At 35.9% G+C, this 19,020-nt stretch overlaps 1 protein-coding gene across 1 annotated transcript; it reads right to left on the bottom strand.

Annotated features, from left to right (window-relative positions):
* Nucleotides 1–2,279: 2,279 nt before the first annotated feature.
* Nucleotides 2,280–10,593, bottom strand: LOC108960825. The gene is made up of 6 exons (XM_039317475.1): nucleotides 10,521–10,593; nucleotides 7,933–8,634; nucleotides 6,502–6,554; nucleotides 6,154–6,257; nucleotides 2,766–3,358; nucleotides 2,280–2,648 (listed from the first exon to the last, which is right to left on the bottom strand). The coding sequence occupies exons 1-6, from the start codon at nucleotides 10,590–10,592 to the stop codon at nucleotides 2,280–2,282; spliced, it is 1,893 nt and encodes a 630-aa protein (XP_039173409.1). The 5' UTR covers nucleotide 10,593.
* Nucleotides 10,594–19,020: the final 8,427 nt, after the last annotated feature.

The raw sequence follows: 19,020 nt of genomic DNA, 5'->3' as shown, positions 1-19,020 counted from the left end.
TTATAAATGCATTTATAATTTCATGCTCATTGCAATGCAATATACTTGGCCTTAGTCATTAGTAAGCTTAAATGAAAGCATCAATCAGCCGCTCCCTTTTTTTGGTCACTAACAAGCTCTCGCATTCTCATGATTTGTGAGAGTAAGGGAAGTTTAGAAATTCTTTCTTTGAGGTCATAACTCAATATAATCACATTCATTACGTCATTTTTCTCAATATGCCAGGTACAATGTCCCCAGCTTAGGCAGATGGTTCTCTCCCATATGGACAATTTAAGCAAAATATGGAGTGACGGTATACTCCAACAACCTATCAAATTACCTACCCGTATTAAACAACAAATATTAACTCTGAATTATCATATTGAGTGATAATTAGTGTGATACTGTGCACAATCTATGTTTGGCAAGAGAAAATGCAGATTGGTTTTTCCATAAAAGAAATGGTAAAAAAAAGGAAAAAATAAAAGAGAATAGGACAGCTGGACAATAAATAGTAGCAATTCCGTGGGTGGTTGCCGGCATTGCGAGTCTAATTTCATTACTAGATCACAATATTTAATCAATGTCCTAGCTAAAATAAAAATTTTAAAAATCGGAATAAATTATCCAATCAACAACACCATTGAAGAGAAAATATTAGGTGCATTAAATACACCATGCATTAAATACACCATGTATTAGTGTTGTTGATTGGATAATTTATTCTGATTTTTAAAATTTTTATTTTAGCTAGGACATTGATTAAATATTGTGATCTAGTAATGAAATTAGACTCGCAATGCCGGCAACCACCCACGGAATCGCTACTATTTATTGTCCAGCTATCCTATTCTCTCTTTTATTTTATTTTTTCCTTTTTTTGCCATTTCTTTTATGGAAAAAGCAATCTACATTTTCTCTTGCCAAACATAGATTGTGCGCAGTATCACACTAATTATCACTCAATATGATAATTCAGAGTTAATATTTGTTGTTTAATATGGGTAGGTAATTTGATAGGTTGTTGGAGTATAGCAATTCAAGTGTGATTTACAAACAAAGAAGATGAACAACTTCATGCATATTGGCCTTTTTATTTTTACTTATTCTATCATCAAGACGCAGTCAAGCATTGGTGATTATTAAGATATAAAAAAGATAATAAAAAAGTTGATTGTATTGATCATTATTGAAGTTTAGAGCACTCCAATTAAAAGAGCAATTCTCTCTAATTCCTTCAATTTTGTTGATTGGGAAGACGATTATGGTACAAAGAGTTGTAATAGTTAAGCAATTTGTGAACTAGGCTTTTCTAATTATGAAGTTTTCTTTTCCCTTCTCTTCATGTTTAATGGAACGATGCCAGTTTGCTTCTATGCAAGAAAATATGAAGTGGGTGATACTTCATTTTTTCTGCCATTTTTAAATGCTATTCTATGTTTACTGTTTTGTTCTTTATAGTTGAAATTGCAAAAAAGTAAATGTTTTCATATGGTTATTGTCATAACTTTTTTAAAATCCCTCTATAATCAATTTTGAGGTATTGCACACAATATGATTTTATGAGCTCACAGAAATAACACTTCTAAAAATATATGGAGATGGACAATTAATACTTATATTTGTTGAGGATTAGAAAACTTTTAATCTTTTAAGTAAATATTAATAGATTATGTACATAGATCCGTATAATTAAATGATTTTAAAACCACACATGATTATCAATGTCTAAATTGTTTTGCATTAATACTTTATGGATGTGATCCTGGATTATTGTGGGAAGGCATATATTCTAGTCATCTTTGTTTAGGTATGAAACATAGAGTCCCGGTCAAATTTGAGCAAAGCATTGATGATTGATATTACAAACAATTATATCTAGCACTTTTTTCTGCATACCATGCATTGTCCAATTATAAACGAACGAATATGTTCAAATGAAATGCCAAAAATGCATTTATTTGAGAGACTAACCTGTGGAGTGAAAAGTGAAGGAGTGCCATTGTAAATCTCCATTGAAGATTGCCAAGTTAGACTTCTCATCTCGGGGCAGTGGGCAATGCTTAGCTTTAACAAAATAGGGCATTCTAGCGTATGATTCTTCCACAAGAGGAAACTAGTGAAATTGGGCAAGCATTCCTAAGTTATCCACCAAAGTTTTGGGAATGTAATCTCCTCCATTGTGCTTCCTTGCCCTTCTTCATCTGCGATCACTCCTTCCATTTGATCACACTCCTTTATTTCCATCTTCCATAGATTGGGAAGGCACTGAGCCATTGATGGAACAAAAGCATGTCTCAAGTTGTTGCATTTATAAAGGCTAAGATAGTGTAGAGATCTTTGTTCCATAGTTGCCTCAACTTTGGTAGATTGACCAAGTACAGATATTGTAACTGAGGTGGCGCCTGAGTGCAATCCATAGCTTCAAGCCCTTCAAGATCGAATATTGCTTCTAGAGCCTCGCAATCATGCACTTGCAAGCTTGTCATTCTCTCTAAAACAAGCATCAAGCTGGACGGAATAACATTAATAAATGATGTACATTTATCCACCACTAGTGATTCTAATAGCCAAGTTGACATGATGGGATTAAGTTCATTGTGCCATTTTCCAATCAGCTTTAGGAACTCAAACAACCACATAAACTTAGTCCCAGCAAATGCAGCCTATTAGAAAATGCATCATTAAACATTAAATTCTAGTTAGCAAAAAAGAAAAAAACAATTACTTTTTTGGTGATAAGAAAAAATCAAATTGCAAAGAATTTAGTAACTAAAGCATACCATTTCTTCAAACATATTTTGGATCATCATGTTGAGGTTTCCCTTCCAAAAATATGGGTACTTTGTTGCTTTATACCTTTCATTCAAACCTACTCGTACTCTCTCCAGATTTGGCGCCTCCATTGGTCCCTTGAAGAAGAACTCCATCTTGGGACATCTATTCACAATGACATCTTTCAAGAGAGGGAACATCAAAATGTATCCACCTGAGCTGAAACACCTCAATGTAGTCAACCCATCAAGCTCCACATACTTCAATTGATTGAAAGCCACTACATGCCCCTCCTTTCCTCCCTCATCGCTAATGACTTCTATCAATATTTTACATTTACTAATCCTCAATTTTGTGAGTTCCACCAAATTTGTAGCCATTGTCGATGTGAACATATTTGACAGCCCATGACAATGTGACACATCTAGAGTCTTCATATGCTGAAAATAACTTGGAAAGGATGATGCTACTTTTAACTCATGACTTGGGCCTTCTATGGCTTCCACATTAACGCTAAGCTCATCTAGTCCTTCCTTCTCGATGAGTTCCACAATGCCACATTGATTGATCTCCAACTCCTCAAGTTGGATTAGATCTCTGGCTATTGAGGCCGAAAACAAAGAGGTGAGCCTAGTGCATCTTCGAAGGGTAATCAAATGTAGACATTGGAATTTAATATGATGGTAGAGTTCCTTATCCCATACACAGTTTAGCTTTGATAAGTCATTTAACTTCAGCTCTTTTAATGGAGAATGAGCAACAATATTTCCATCTAGAGGATTGAGTGGTTGGAGTTTAAAAACAACTTCAAGCAAAGCACATGCTTTTGCGTCAAAGTTTCCAGGCTCAAGAGCTGTCCTAGAATGAAAGAAGGTACAATGTTCACGAGCTTTTTGCATTCATTCACTAAAAGCAATTTTAGCTTAGAGAAAGAATTCGCAGGAATTTGATCATCCCATATCATCTTGATTTCATCCATGCCCTCGATATATAAATTCTCCAAGTTAGGAAACGCAACCTGTGGTACTCACATAATTGGTGATTAAGTTAAATTATGAATTCATGAACTTCCAAGATGTAAATAAAGAAGAATGCCAAGATGTGAATTATGAATTCACGGAATTGGTAATTCTATCTTAAGTCACACAAAAAAAAAAAAAAAGAATGAAATGAAAATAGTAAAAAAAAAAAAATTCTCCATTCTAATGTAGATGACTCCAGAATGGGAAGGCTATTGGAATATATTGGAGACAAAACAAAAAGTGCTAAGTAGGAATTCTGACCAAAATGTGTTAAATATGGGCAAAATGGTAATTTGGATACGCTCATATAACAATCATCTAATGACATTAGTGTTTCATAGATCCCAAACTCAAATAAAATCTCTCCCTTTGTGCCTTTTTGGCTAGCCCAAGAGTGAATTAGCTACTATACATAGCAATTATTAAATCACTTAGAGAAGGTCATTTAAGTTACAACATGGATGAAATTCTTTAGTGAAATCGCACCATTTTGTAAATTAATTAAGAATGAGGAAGAATTTATTTAAAGAAACAAAAAGCAAGTCAAATGGGTAATCACCGTTAGAGAAGTCACTGAATTGATGTAGTAAAAGAAGAATGCAGCTAAGGGATCACTTGAGGAAGAATATTAGCCATTAGAAAGAAACTGATGGAGAGATTGAGATTGAAAAGGCAATAGATCAACCATCAAATGGTGCATTACAATAAGAGATATAATTTTACCTAATACCGAATGCCTCAAATCAATATTAGATCACACTAAAGCAATTGCATAGTTAGGCTAAGAGAGAGCGATTAAAAAGGAATCGCTTGGGTCAAATGAACAAATCCTACTCACATCATTCCACTCTTCAAACCACTATGTATACTTAATCGAACGAATTTTCCTTTCAAAATTCATTTTCTATTAATGCTGGAAGGTCCATTAGTTATATGTGAACGACAAATCATATACATAAACAATGCTAAATATCTCATTATAATAGATTAAAAATATCTAAGAAGGTCAACGTATTAATCCCATGGGAGGGCCCATTTGTGCAGCCCATTTTGGATGCATAAATAACATTTTAGGTGAATGGCCTATATTGCTTTTAGTTTAGTCAAAGTCAACCCATCTGTACATTGCTCTCTTTCATTTTCCACGGAAACATTCTTCTGCTATGCGCTTGACAATTCAAATGACTCAATTGAAATGGCTGATTTGCATAATGTATTTTATTTCTTTAATAAAAGTTTCATAAGAATGGTCTAGCAGTTCATGTAAAAACTGAAAGGGGTGATATCTAAAGCCCAAGACCCAAGAGGTCTTGCTCAGTTAGGTGTCGGAGAAGGCTTTGATTCCCTTTGCGGGTGCGGTTAAAAGAGTAAAGCTTCCTTCGACTAGGAAAATATATGAGATCTTGTAAGGGCAAATGAAGTCAAGTGAGCGTCTTAAAGGCCCTTCATCTCCAGCCTCTTGAACCTTACAGCTCACTTTCCTCTCGATTTCTTTTTCAATTGCTTTCAATGTACATGCGTGCAATGTCTAAGCCATCGATGTGGATGACATTTTGGATGCATAAATAACATTTTAGGTGAATGGCCTATATTGCTTTTAGTTTAGTCAAAGTCAACCCATCTGTACATTGCTCTCTTTCATTTTCCACGGAAACATTCTTCTCGCTATGCGCTTGACAATTCAAATGACTCAATTGAAATGGCTGATTTGCATAATGTATTTTATTTCTTTAATAAAAGTTTCACAAGAATGGTCTTAGTAGTTCATGTAAAAATGGTGTGGTTGAAAGGGGTGATATCTAAAGCCCAAGACCCAAGAGGTCTTGCTCAGTGGGGTTAGGTGTCGGAGAAGCCATGATTACCACCTATAATTAAGCTCCTAAGGACCATGATTCCCTTTGCGGGTGCGGTTAAAAGAGTAAAGCTTCCTTCGACTAGGAAAAAAATGAGATCTTACAAGTGCAAATGAAGTCAAGTGAGTGTGTTAAAGGCCCTTCGTCTCAAGCCTCTTGAACCTTACAGCTCACTTTCCTCTCGATTAAGCCATACATGTAAGGTTGTTCAGAGTTTTAAGTTTCTTGTGAATATTGGAAAGCTTTTAGAGATCCTATTCGGTAGTTGTATTACCCGTTCATGCTTTGTGCAGGTACCATAAGAGATGTTCAACCATCTTTATGGAAATTATTTTTAGAGAAATTGAAAGTGAGAAATTGCAAATCATACATGTTGGCAACTCTAAACACTTATGCTTGTACGCCACTCATCGTCCGTTAAAATTTTTTAACGAACATATATATTATAAATGACTTAGTTTTTATCTTGGCTATACTTGTCTCCAGTATAATTAATAATTTGACTAATGTTAATTACATACCTCTTGATTGAACAGTGTAGTGGAGCGTGATCTGACGCAATCCTGACTTTGACTTTCTCGTACACCTGTCATTATCACCATTTGTATTGTAGGGATGAATATATCTACAAGACAATTTTTAGCAATAAAAACAAAAAATCAATCTTACACTTTCCATGAGAGAAGCATGTCAAACTTTTCAATTGTTTTAAGTGTAAATTGGTTAATATCTGGAATGCCAAAAATTCTGATGTTTCCATTCCCAACCCTTCTTCCTCCATAAAGATCGCCTCCATCTACTCACAATTTGATATGGTTAGTTTTTTCAGTTGTGCGAGAGATTTAACCATGGATGGCAAAAATAAAAACTTGAGATTATCCAAGCCGCTGATTTCTAATATCCCCAATCTCTGAAAGCCAACCTACAGAATTTGCTCATGGAATCAGTGATTAATCAAATCTCGAATTCATAAACTTTCAAGATGTAAATATACACGAGTGCCAAGGGGAGAGGGGAATTATTAAGTTGCACAAAAGGGAAAAAAAGAGAATAAAACAATAAAACGGAGTAAAAGAAATCTCCATCTAACGTCGTTTCTAATTTCCAATCTTTCCTTAGCTAAAAAAACTTGCAATGCTGAGCTTAATTTGATGAGTGAGCTAGTTTTATTCCATATGAATAATTTCTCCTTCATAAATGGATTAGCGAGTGAAGCATTACTTATCTCTCTCCATCTGATAAAGCAAACTTGACAACACTTTCAACCTCAAATTTCGGCCCAAAAAAAGTTCAACCGATATCTATTGCTAGTGTCCAATGAGAACAATGGTGAAAATTAAAAGCCCCAAAGAGGCGGTTAAGAAAAAGCGAAAACCCAAAGGCGCAAACACACAGCCTTGTGGGACCCACAACAAATATGTCTTGGACCCAAAGGAAAAATTAACATATTGAGGGAGTCTTGCGCCCCGCCCCACCATCAACTTTAGTGCCGCGTCAACTTTCGTTGGACAAAACAGTCGTGCATTTTTCTTATCCAAGCAAATGTTTGTCCTTAGCTTACTAACTTTTCTTTAATGTTAGTAAATCACTATCAATAACAAATTTAATAGGATATCCAGTAGCCATTGTGGATTTGTGTTTGTGATGCCAAAAATATGTACAAATATCTCTATACATGCTACATGCATGCATGAACGTATACAAAATTCCGTGCTCTTATAATTATGAGGCCTATGTAATGATTAATTACTTGTTTAAACATGATATACAAAAGGCGTGCATCAATTAGATTAGCATAGTAGCTTTTATTTAAAAACATGATCCTCCTTTCCATTCTTCATGTTGGTTTTTAAGAGAGTTGCCTATATTATACATTTTGTGGATAATAACAATAATGTCAACAACAATGTCCCATCTTTCCGTTTTTAGCATAATATCAGTAATCTCTTACGATTCAAATGAGACAATACACTTGTACCATGATAAGATCACAACATATGCCACGTTTTTTCAATCTTAGTGGCATTTAGGAGAGAGAACCATTGAAATGAGCCTAAATGTTTTTTGAAAGGGGTTCAACGAGTATTCATTCGGTACGTTAGACATTGAGAAGAATTTTCGGTCAACACTTGAAGAGCATATGATGTTTCAATGTTGTAATATTTTTATGGATTCAAGGAGAGTCTTACATTTTACATCTTTGCATGTAAGAGCTACTTGAATGAGATGCTTGGCTATGACGCTAATCATTACTTCAAATATTCACCATTGAAGCAAACACAAATAATTTCAGGTCGTACCTTTTCTATAAGGAAGAGAGGTCGTTTATGAAATAGCATCTCATTCTCAGGTTGCAAAGCAAAGATCTCCAATTTGTTACAGCGATAGACCTGCAAGGTCTTCAATGTCGGCCAATGTAAAGCATGTGTTTCGGTGTAGATGCACTTCAACTCTGTCAAATGCTTAAGCTTGAGGGAGGTTAACTTTGGGAAATCAAACTTGGGAACTAGTCCTTCTTCCTTCTCAATGAGTTCCACAATGCCACATCCATTGATCTCTAACTCCTCAAGTTGGACTAGATCTTTGGCTATTGAGGCTAGAAATAGAGAGGTGAGGCTCTTGCATTCGGAAATGCTAATAGAATGTAGGCATTGGAATTTAACTTGATGGTGGAGTTCCTTTTTCCATACACACTTTAGCTTTGGTAGTCTTGATACCATCAGCTTTTTTAACGGAAGAGCAACTTGAGGTCCATCTATAGGATTTAGTGGCCGAATTTCGAAAACAACTTCCAATGAACCACATGTGTTTGCCTTTAAACTTTCTAGGCACAAGAGCCGTCCCAGAATGGAAGAAGGAACAACGGTCACAACCTTATTGCATTTATCCACAAAAAGCGATTTTAGCTTGGGGAAAGAATCTGTAGCAACTTGATTGTCCCATATCATCTCGATGTTGTCCAAGCTAGTGATATTTAATGTCTCCAAGTTAGGAAATGCAACCTGCGATATTCGTTCATAGAATTGGTAATTCGGTTAATCATGAACTTCCAAGATGTAAATATAGATGAGGGTGAAGATGTAAATTATGAATTCATGGAATTGTCGATTCTGTCTAAGTTCCACAAAAGGAAAAAAAAAAAGTTAGTAAAAGAAAAATCCATACCATTGTCGATGACTCTAGGATGAGAAGGCTATTGGAATTACTAGAGACAAATCAAAAAGTAGGAATTCTGTTCTGACCAGATTCTATTGACAATGGAGAAAATTGTAATTTGGATATGCTCATAAAACAATTTTAGAATCACAATAGTCTCCCATAGAACCCGAATTTAAATAAAATCTCTCCCTCTTCAATTTAGTTACTTCCCTAATATAATGAATTAGCTAGTATACGTAGCAATAGTTAAATCACTTGAGACGAGGAAGAATCTATTTAAAGAAACAAGAACCACGCCAAAAGGGTAATTAACGTTGGAACTTAGAAGTCACTACATTGATGTAGTAAAGAAAAATGCAGCCGAGGATAGCTTGAGTAAGAATATTAGCAATCAGAAAGAAAATGATGGAGAGATTGAGATTAAAAAGCTAAACAATCATCCATCAAAAGGTGCAGTATAGTAGCAGGTGTGATTTTATCTAATACAGAATGGCTTAAATCAATGTTACATCGCTTTAAATCAATTAAAAAGTGAGGCTAAGAAAAAACAATTGAAAAGGGAATTGCTTGGGGACGAACAAATCTTACTCACATCATTTCCCACTTGAAAGAACTCAGTATACTTAATCGATTGAATTTTCCTTTTAAAATTCAGTGATCTTTTATCCATGCTGGAGGATCCAATAGTTAGATGCCAACGACAGATTCTACATGTACTCGAATCAAATAGTTGAAAGTTTTCCTGAATATCTCATTATAGAAAATTAAAATTATTTAAGAAAGTCGATGTATTAATCTTGTGGGAGTGCCCATTTTGAAGCCTCTTTGGCGGCATAAACAACATTTTAGGTGAACGGCCTAAATTGCTTTTAGTTTAGTCAAAGGGAACTTGCTTGTAAATTAGTCTATTTCATTTTCCACTCAAATGTTCTTCCCATATTCACTTTTTTTTTTTTTTTTTTTTTGGTCAGATTCCCATATTCACTTTACAAGTCAGATGGTTCAATTGAAATGGATGATTTGTGAAGTGTATTTTATTTCTTTAGCAAGAGTTTCATAAAATTGGTCTTGTGGTTCATGTAAGAACTAAAAGTGTGATTTCCGAAGCCCTGGACCTTAGAGATCTTTGCTCAGTTTAGCAACTGAGAGGGCTTAGATTCCTTATGCTGGTGCAATTGAAAGAGAGTAAAGCTTCCTTCGACCAGAAAGGAGAGAGAGAGAGAGAGAGAGAGAGAGAGAGAGAGAGAGAGAGAGAGAGATCTTGAGTGAGTCAAGTAAGCATCTCAAAGTCCTTCTTGTAAGTGCAAATGAAGTCAAGTAAGTGTCTCAAAGGCCCTTCGTCTCCGGTCTCTCGAATCTTACTGCTCACTTTCACTGTAGATGTGTGCAATGCCTATGCCATACATGTGAGGCTGATGAGAGTTTTGAGTTTTTTGGGAACATCAAAAAGCTTTTAGAGATCCTATTTGGCAATCGTATTACCATTCATGCTTTTTACAAGTATGATAAGAGATGTTCAACCATCTTTATGGAAACTATTTGTACAGAAAGTAAAAGTAAGAAATTGCAACTCATACACGTCAGCAACTTTGAACACTTATACTTGTACAACACTCATTTTCTATTAAAATATTTTAACCAAAATATACATTATAAGTAACTAAGTTTCTATCTTGGCTATGCTTGTCTCCAGTATATTTAATATTTTGACATAATGTTAATCGTGTACCTCTTGATTGAAGAGTGTAGTGGCGCGTGATCTGACGCAATCTTGACTTCGACTTTCTCGTGCACCTGTCATTGGTATTTCATTGGATGAAAAGAATATCACCAATTGCATTGTAGAGATGAATATATTTACAAGACAATCTTCAATGATAAAACCAAAAAACCAATCTTACACTTTCCATGAGAGAAGCACGTCAATCGGTTAACATCGAGAATGCCAAATTTTTTTATTTTTCCATTCCCAATCCTTCTTCCTCCATAATGATCACCTCCGTCTTCTTACAATTCGATATAGTCAGTTTTTTCAGTTGTGTGAGAGATTTAACCATGGATGGGAAAAATATAAACCCGATGTTTTCCAAGCCATTGATTTCTAATGTCTCCAATCTTTGAAAGGCAACCTGCAGAATTTGCTCATGGAATTAGTGATTAATTTAAATCTCAAATCCGTAAATATACACGAGTGCCAGGGGGAGAGGGGGATTAATTAAGTTTCACAAAAGGAAAAAAAATAGAATAAAACAAAAAAATGGAGTAAAAAAAATCTCCATACTAGCATTGTTTCCAATTTCAAGTCCTTTCTTCGCTAAAAAACTTGCAATGCTAAGCTTAATTTGATGGGTGAGCTAGTTTTATTCCGTCGAAGAATTTATCCATCAGAAATGTATTAGCGAGTGCAGCATTACTTATCTCTCTCTATATAATAAAGCAAACCCAATAATACTTTTAACCTCAAATTTTGGCCCAAAAAAAGTTTTACTGATATCCATGGCCGGCGTCCAGGAGAACTATGGCGAAAGTTAAAAGCTCCAAAGACTGCGACGATTAAGAAAAAGCAAAGACGTAAAGACTCACACACATTGCCTTATGGGACCCGCAAAATATATGTCCAGGACCCTTTACTGACCGACGGGAAAATTAACGCATTGCAGGAGTCTTGAGCCCCACCATCAACTTTAGTGCTAATTGCCACTATAAAAGTGCAATCTTTTCTGGTCAACGAAATAGCCGCCTCAACTTTTCCTGGACAAAATCGTTGTGCGCTTTTCTTAACCAGGCAATTGTTTGTCCTTAGTTTAATGTTAGTAAATCATTATTAATGACCAATTTAATAGGATATCAAACATAAATATGTGGATTTTTGTTCGTGATGCCAAAAGTGCATTCAATTATATCTATACATAACTATAAAGGCCAAATGCAAAAACACTTAGTTGAAAGGACTTGATATTTAGATTTGTAGATCGCCATGGAGAGAAACGGCGCAATGACCACATATGATTCTGCGAGACTGGGCAACCATCGGTTTTTCTTAATTTGGATGGTGAAAATTGGCTAAGAAAAACTACATAAAAGTTACAATCTAAATCAAATGAACTCAACAACAAAAAAAACTCATATTTCGGCACAAATTTCTTGAAGATTATAATGTGGAGCACTTGAAGCTTCAGAAATTAAACTAACACATACTAAGTAGCTGAATTGAAATACAAGACACGTCGAAACATTTGAAGTAAGTCTCTATAAAATTATTTGGACTTTAAGATAGTGAATTTTCCATTATGGCATCAAGTTCCATTTTTGGATATTGTTACAAACTTTGGCCTTATTCACATGACCAATCTCCCCATAGGAGTATCTAAGGGTGATCACAAAATAAGATGATCATTTAAGGTGAATCTGTTAGAGACTTGTTACAGACTTGTTACAGACTTGGCCTTACTCATGAACCACATGGTGAGACATTCTCTAGTTGATGGAGGATATGGAGCTATACAAAAGTAATTTCTTTCATCATAGGGGATTTCAAATTCTGCTGTATGGAGTAAAGAAATGGTAAAGATCACTTTGGAACTCCAAGAGCAAGAATTCCGAATTTGCAATGAATGACTTTGTTGTGACATAATGAAAACCATACAATTGTCAGGGCCTACTTTTACTATAAAAGAAAAAAAAAACTGTGCACAAAATTATGTACTCTTACAATTATGGGGACTATGCAATGATTAAGTGCCTATTTAAACACGATATACAAAAGGCATGCATCAATTAGATTAGCATAGCTGCTTTTATTTGAAAATTCAGTCCTCCTTCCCATTCTTCGTATTGGTTTCTAAGAGAGTCACCTATATTATACATTTTGTGGATGATAACATATTTTGATAACTAAATTTAATGGAACACATTTCAAAAGATTATAAATTACTTTAATTATGGAATTACTTCAATGCCAACATTCCCTTCAATTTGTCTTGACGAAACCCCATTAATATAAATATACTTGTAACCAGTAAATTGAGATAACTCAGAACTGATCACAAACTAAATTTGCAAGGGTTTCATACAATTAGTTTGACAACATATTTCTTTTGGATTGAGAAGTCCTTCCATTATCAAGGACTACAAGGATGGGATTGAAATGTGATGGACAAACCCATCAACATAGCATTTACAATTACAAAGGACCTTCAAGAAATTATGTGATATAGCGGGTATTATAAATGGTTGCCGAAGAAATTTATAGGCAAGATAATGTACATCCTTTAGAATAATTTCGCACATATGAAAATCTATGACAAATAAAAGCTAATTTATGACCTTAAAAGACAACTAATGTACTTTACCTTTTATTTATGATATAACAAGGGCTGCTATTACGAATGGATTCTGTTTGCATTTTTCTAGCAATATCAGGAATTGCAATCATCAAGAATTCGCACTCATTTTGGTTACTAATGACAATCAATTTATGCATGAAATATTTGTCTAATTGCCAAATTATATCAATTAGATGGAGATATATACAGCATATATCCCATTAGTCTCGGGCGAGATTGTGCGTTATATATATATATATATCTCATCTAGTAACGAGCCCAACTCAAAAAATTAAACCTTGGGCAAACAATGATATATGAATATGACTTATGGACATAGGGAGTTGATAGCTGAACGTGACGTCATTCTCATCCATTTAGGTAGAGAGGACCTTTCACACTCTGCTATTACCTGCTTCCTTGATAAAATCCAATAAAATAGGCATTTTATTGTCTTTTTCTTCTTGGATGTCTCCAATTTCTCCAAATTTATTAGGCATATAGGGACTAATTTACCCGCAAAACAACATAAAATTAGACACGTCAGCAATTGGGATATTGGAATAACTAAGTAGTCACTAGTCATGGCTACCGGTTGAGATCACAACTATCTTTGAAAAATAGTGAATTACTTGGGATTATTTGGACTTCTTTTTACTTATCATTTGTAAATTACCTCGAGTATTCCTTTCAAGTCGGACGTGTATGTAGCCTATCCTAATTATTCATCCTTGTCGTCATAATTTCCTTAACCAACATGTCTCAAAAGGTGAAGAGACCTATGGTCCCCATGACAATGAAAAGCTTTATTTACATTTTTTTGCAAGTTTAACTTTTTTGTGTTTTGTTCATTAGTCTATTGTTATCCTGGACAAGCCAATCTTAGACTACTCCTTTGTAGGCTGCCAGCGCTTTATAATGTCTGAGGATATTTATTACAGTTTGAAGAAACATTTGATTATAAGCCCATGGATCTTTGCATCTTTAGGTTTTACACAAAAATAATAATAAAAAAGGTACTAAGGCAACATTAATTCTTTAACGAAGATTTAGAATCCTAGAAAGTTAAAAGCCGCAAACACTACGACAAAAAGAAGAAAAAAGAAGAAGAAGAAGAAGAAGAAGAAGAAGAAGAAGAAGCAAAGCCACAAAGGCTCTATGCAAAATTTCCCTATCTAGTTCCGCTATTTTTTTTAAGCAAGCTCTCTCCATGGAAGCTCAAAGCATGGGTTGAAGAAAAGTCACTCTGACATCAAAAACTTGTGGGACCCACCACTTACATCTCCCAACAGGGAAACTAACGTATGGCATGAGCCTTGGGCCTGCGCCACTGTGAAAGAGCAACCTTATCTAGTCAAATAAAACCCTCTACCTGCAACGTTTTCCCCCCATTTAACATACAGCTGGGAGCTTTCCTTGATTGGGGCATTGTTTATCCTTGGTTTACTAATTTTCTTTCATGTTAGTAAATTTCTATCTGTAGAAGTGTAGATAGGACCATAAAATATATCTACAGCGGCATAACATCATTTTCATTGATAAAAATAAATAACAAAGGATTTTTCACCTATAATTGCTTCTGTTTTTTAGTTTGCATGATTTGTCATCTTCTTCAAACTAGGAGTAGATATTATGCCAAAAGGATCTCCTATAAAATGTTATCACTAAAGCTAGCTAAAGTGTTAACTACATTTCCACCTACTAGTCTAGAATTCAATAGATTACAAATAATCGCCCTCAATTTCAATTGAATGACATTAATTGTTGCTGTGACAATCTAATTTATCAACTTTGTAATTGTTCCCCTTTTTTAACTTGAAAAGTTGTCATCTTCTTTAAACTTGGTGTAAAGGATGCAAAAATGATCTAATACACAAGATTACAATGTTAAAAAAAAAAGGCAAGGTCACAAAAGCTTTTGGCAAAATTTCCTTGATCTGGCTCCATTATCTTTGAAAGCGAGCTCTGTTCATGGAAGCTCAAAACATGGGAAAAAGATAAGTTGTACACAAGCACACTAGCTCTTTTGATAGAAAGTTACCTGCTGCCCATTGAAGAATGCAATTTGAGTGCCAACCTGGTCGTCTAATGTACTACTTCCAACAGCAAAAAAGTTCTTGGTATTTGGCAAGTTATGAAACTTCAATACATGCAAATTATGCAACTCTACTTTGCCACAATCATTAGTTTCTATAATCCCGCGCATTACTTTGCAACCGGCAACTTCAATCTTTTCTATCTTTGAAAGTTCTCTCACCACTGAAAGAGGAAATAGAACTTCCATCGTGTTGCAACTTTCAACTCGTAGTACTTTTAATGCACTAAAGGACTTTGAGGTGATATTGTTTTTGGATATCTTCTCCAAGTTGATGAGATTCTCAAGAATTAATGACTCCAACATCTTGAACTTTGTGTGGGATGGCAATTGGAGGATGTAATGGACGGAGGGACTATTCTTGACCTGTAAATGCTTTAATTCTAGAAAATGCTTTGTGGGTATCAAAGCTAAAGATGAGTTCGCAAGAAGATGGGGGAGTAACAATTTAACAAAAAAATTTCGGTAATGCCAATATAGAATGTAATTTTGATTCCTATACTATTAAATTTGACTAATCTTAAGGAGGGGAGGGGCTTTTTCTTTTTATCCTTATTATTATTTTTGGTTTTGTGGAAAATATTTACAAGGAATGTGTTAATCAATGCATAATACACTTGTTAAACAACAATTTTACAACAGCACTGAGTTTTCCATGGCACTAACTTTAGTGTTATCACATATGTTGTCTACACCTGAATTTTTATCAACAATTCAAGCGTCCGTCCTTGTAAAATTACAAAAATGGAAAATAGCAAAAACAACAAAAAGCAGTTAAAAAGAATGGATAAAAAAATAAATGATAAACTAATTAAAAAATAAGAACTCTTAGAAAATGATGGGTGTTAAAAAAGGGGGCCTCTTCTGGTTCGTGGCCCAACTCACTTAGCTCTCCCTAGATGAAATTTCATCGTAAGTGCATCAAGCTTGGTTGGCTGCAGTTCCTCTGGCCCACCCTATTTGCTAATAAGGCCACAACCCATTCCTAGCCGAAGATCACTTAAAATCAGAATCCCATCATTTCCGATGCCATTAGTTGTCCTACGCCATTAATCGGAAATGACAATGGCTCAATTTTCCAATAATAGGAAATTTAATTTGAAATTTCAAGCCAATAGACCTATGGAAATTAAATATATTTCTTTGGAATTGAAATTATGAGAAAGAAAAGTGGAATTTTCCTTTCACAAGTGATATTAAAGTACGGTTCATTCAAGCTAGAACAAGTCACAAGAAGCATACTCTTATAATTTATGAAAGTGAATTTTAAGCTGCAAATTCATTATACGAGCAATCAAAAGTGCCTTCCTAACAATAAAGGGGACAAGAACATCCGACATAATCACCACCAAGGACATGTAGGAGGGACATAGGGTGATGGAAGCTCGGCGATGACCGATAGGGGACAAGCAAAGAGAGATCGATGCATTCTCGATTTTGAGTTGTGATTGATTATTGATGAAGTTGAGAAAAAAAAGGAGGAAAACCACTAAAAATCCTAAAATATGCCCATTGCGACACATCCATCTTAATTTTTTTTTATGCCACCAAAGATTCCAAACTATATTTATATGATACATTTATCCTCTATCAATGGGTATCGGTAAAAAAAAAAAAAAAAACTACCTAAATGAACAACGAAATGTAAATGGTGTTGACATCAATGAAATAAGAACAACTTTTTGACCAAAAAAATAAAAATATAGAATTCGTAAGACAAAATCTTGACATAAGATAAATATATCATATTTGTACAAATTAAGGATTTTTGACATCATAAGAACTAGAGTAAATATGCCATATACATCATTTTGAGCTTTTGCGTAACAAAAACAAAAATAAATGCGACAAAAATAAATATAATTTGGAGTTTTTTGCCGACTTTTTCGGAAACGACGGTGGGTTCATTTTTCCTTTTTATTCTCTTTTATTTTCAAATTCAATTCCTTCTTCATCCAAAGAACAACCACTAGCTTCACTCGTTTGCCCCGTTTTCCCACACAAAATCTGAAACATCTCCATCCACCCCCTCGCTTCGCTTCGCGCCTTTTTTATTTATTTTATTCTCCGTCGTTTTTTCTTCGTATTCACCGCTGCCAATCTTCACGCTCGGCATATCGTCTCGGATGATGACGACTCAGATCGGCCTCGGCTGCTTCGGTTGAAGGAGCGACGTTGGACCGGTGGAGGTGCCGAGAGCGAAACCCAAAGAATCTCATCCTTCGAATCGGCGGATCGTATCCAGATGATGATGATGATGATGATGATGATGATGATCCATCCAACCTCAGCCTTGGCAATCGGATAAAAGGCTCTTGTAAACAGTGAACACCACCCGGCGTCCCCCTTTCCGCGTGGCATAGATGGGCGAAATAATGGAATTCCGAAAGGCGGCAATGAAGTGGGAGTGAGCAGAACGAAGCAAAGAGTCGACAGGACATATTCTGGAGTGAATTGGAATTTGACTCGGAAGTTCAATCAGACATGAAATGGTCCTGTTGATGGTTCAATGGCGATGGCTGCATAAGCCCGAGATGGCCCGGCCACAGATAAATCTGGTCCAAACATTGGCAAGGACAGGAAAGCGAGGACTTGAATCAGAGTGGCCGCAACTCGAATGTGGAATCTAATGGTGTGGTTTACTGTGGGGATGATCTGAATTGCTGGAGATGAATCAGGGGAATCCAAAGCTAGAGAGAGATGCGAAAAAAAAATTGGTTGGAGAAAAAAATCCGCCAAGTTTGCAAGGAAGGTGCTTGATGGAATGACCAAGCTAGACTATGTTTCCAAGGATACTCGTTTGAGAGAGAGAGAGAGAATTAGTGAGCTTTATCTGGCAGTGGGGATGTCATGCCCCGAACCCCGAGCGCGCGCACATCCCACTGCGGTCGATCAAATATGCGACATCTCAGGAGACGTCGCCAACCCATTCATTTCTTTACGCATGCGGAAGCGAAACAAATCCCCTGACAACATTTAACTTGGGATAGAAAAGCAGGCAATCAATCACAATAGCAAACACTCATTTACAAACACATAGGTTTAAATACAATACTAGACTGTCTACAAAATAGACCAACTCGACAAAAGGGGAACTATCCTAAAACCAACAAGTCGGACACGCTCTCCAATCCTTATGGCTTCAACTCTGCAACTCCTCAAGGCCAACCAAAGCTATCTAGCCGCTCCGTCCACCAGGGACCTGAAATTGTAATCCCCAAACCGGGATGAGACAATGTCTCAACAAGTTCAACCCCTAAACCTCTATTAGAAAGAAAATACGCCCAAGGGTGGCCTAGCCACATCACACAGAGAACTTACCTCGCATCAATTCCTTCTTGCAGGTTAGCACAATTTGTATAATTCAACCACGTGCAATTATGATAACCAAACAACTGCAGTACAATCACATCATCAGAACAATTCAACCACTTGGATCGTCTTAGCGATCAATCGACTCGGCCGATTACATGTCATTCTAGCAAATCAATCATTGCTCTCAATCACGGCCCCACTCAGCAAAATTAGAATTAGTGGCATCACGGCCCCACTCGGCACAACCTTTAAAAGGTGGTAGATCCCGGCCCGATGGGCACGACCTCTAATAGGTGGTAATTCACGGCCTGGTTGGGCGCGACCTTTATCAGGTGGCAATTCACGACCCCATTAGGCATGACCTTTATCAGGTGGCAATTCACGGCCCAACTGGACGCGACCTTTATCAGGTGGCGAATCACGGCCCCACTGGGCACGACCTCTAATAAGTAGTTAATCACGGCTCCACTAGGCACGACCTCTAATAGGTGGTT

The sequence above is a fragment of the Eucalyptus grandis genome, chromosome 7 (assembly GCF_016545825.1).
Source record: "Eucalyptus grandis isolate ANBG69807.140 chromosome 7, ASM1654582v1, whole genome shotgun sequence".
Classification (NCBI taxonomy): Eukaryota; Viridiplantae; Streptophyta; class Magnoliopsida; order Myrtales; family Myrtaceae; genus Eucalyptus; species Eucalyptus grandis.
The sequence above is the reverse complement of the archived record's forward strand: the minus strand, read 5'-3'. Positions and strand labels throughout refer to the sequence as shown.

Coding starts and splice junctions, on each gene's coding strand:
- LOC108960825 (XM_039317475.1), bottom strand. CDS start 10,592: ATGACAGGTGCACGAGAAAGTCGAAGTCAAGATTGCGTCAGATCACGC. Junction 3,359..6,153: donor CTACACTGTTCAATCAAGAG/GTATGTAATTAA, acceptor CGGCCTCAATAG/CCAGAGATCTAATCCAACTT. Junction 2,649..2,765: donor AAAATATGTTTGAAGAAATG/GTATGCTTTAGT, acceptor ATTTTCTAATAG/GCTGCATTTGCTGGGACTAA.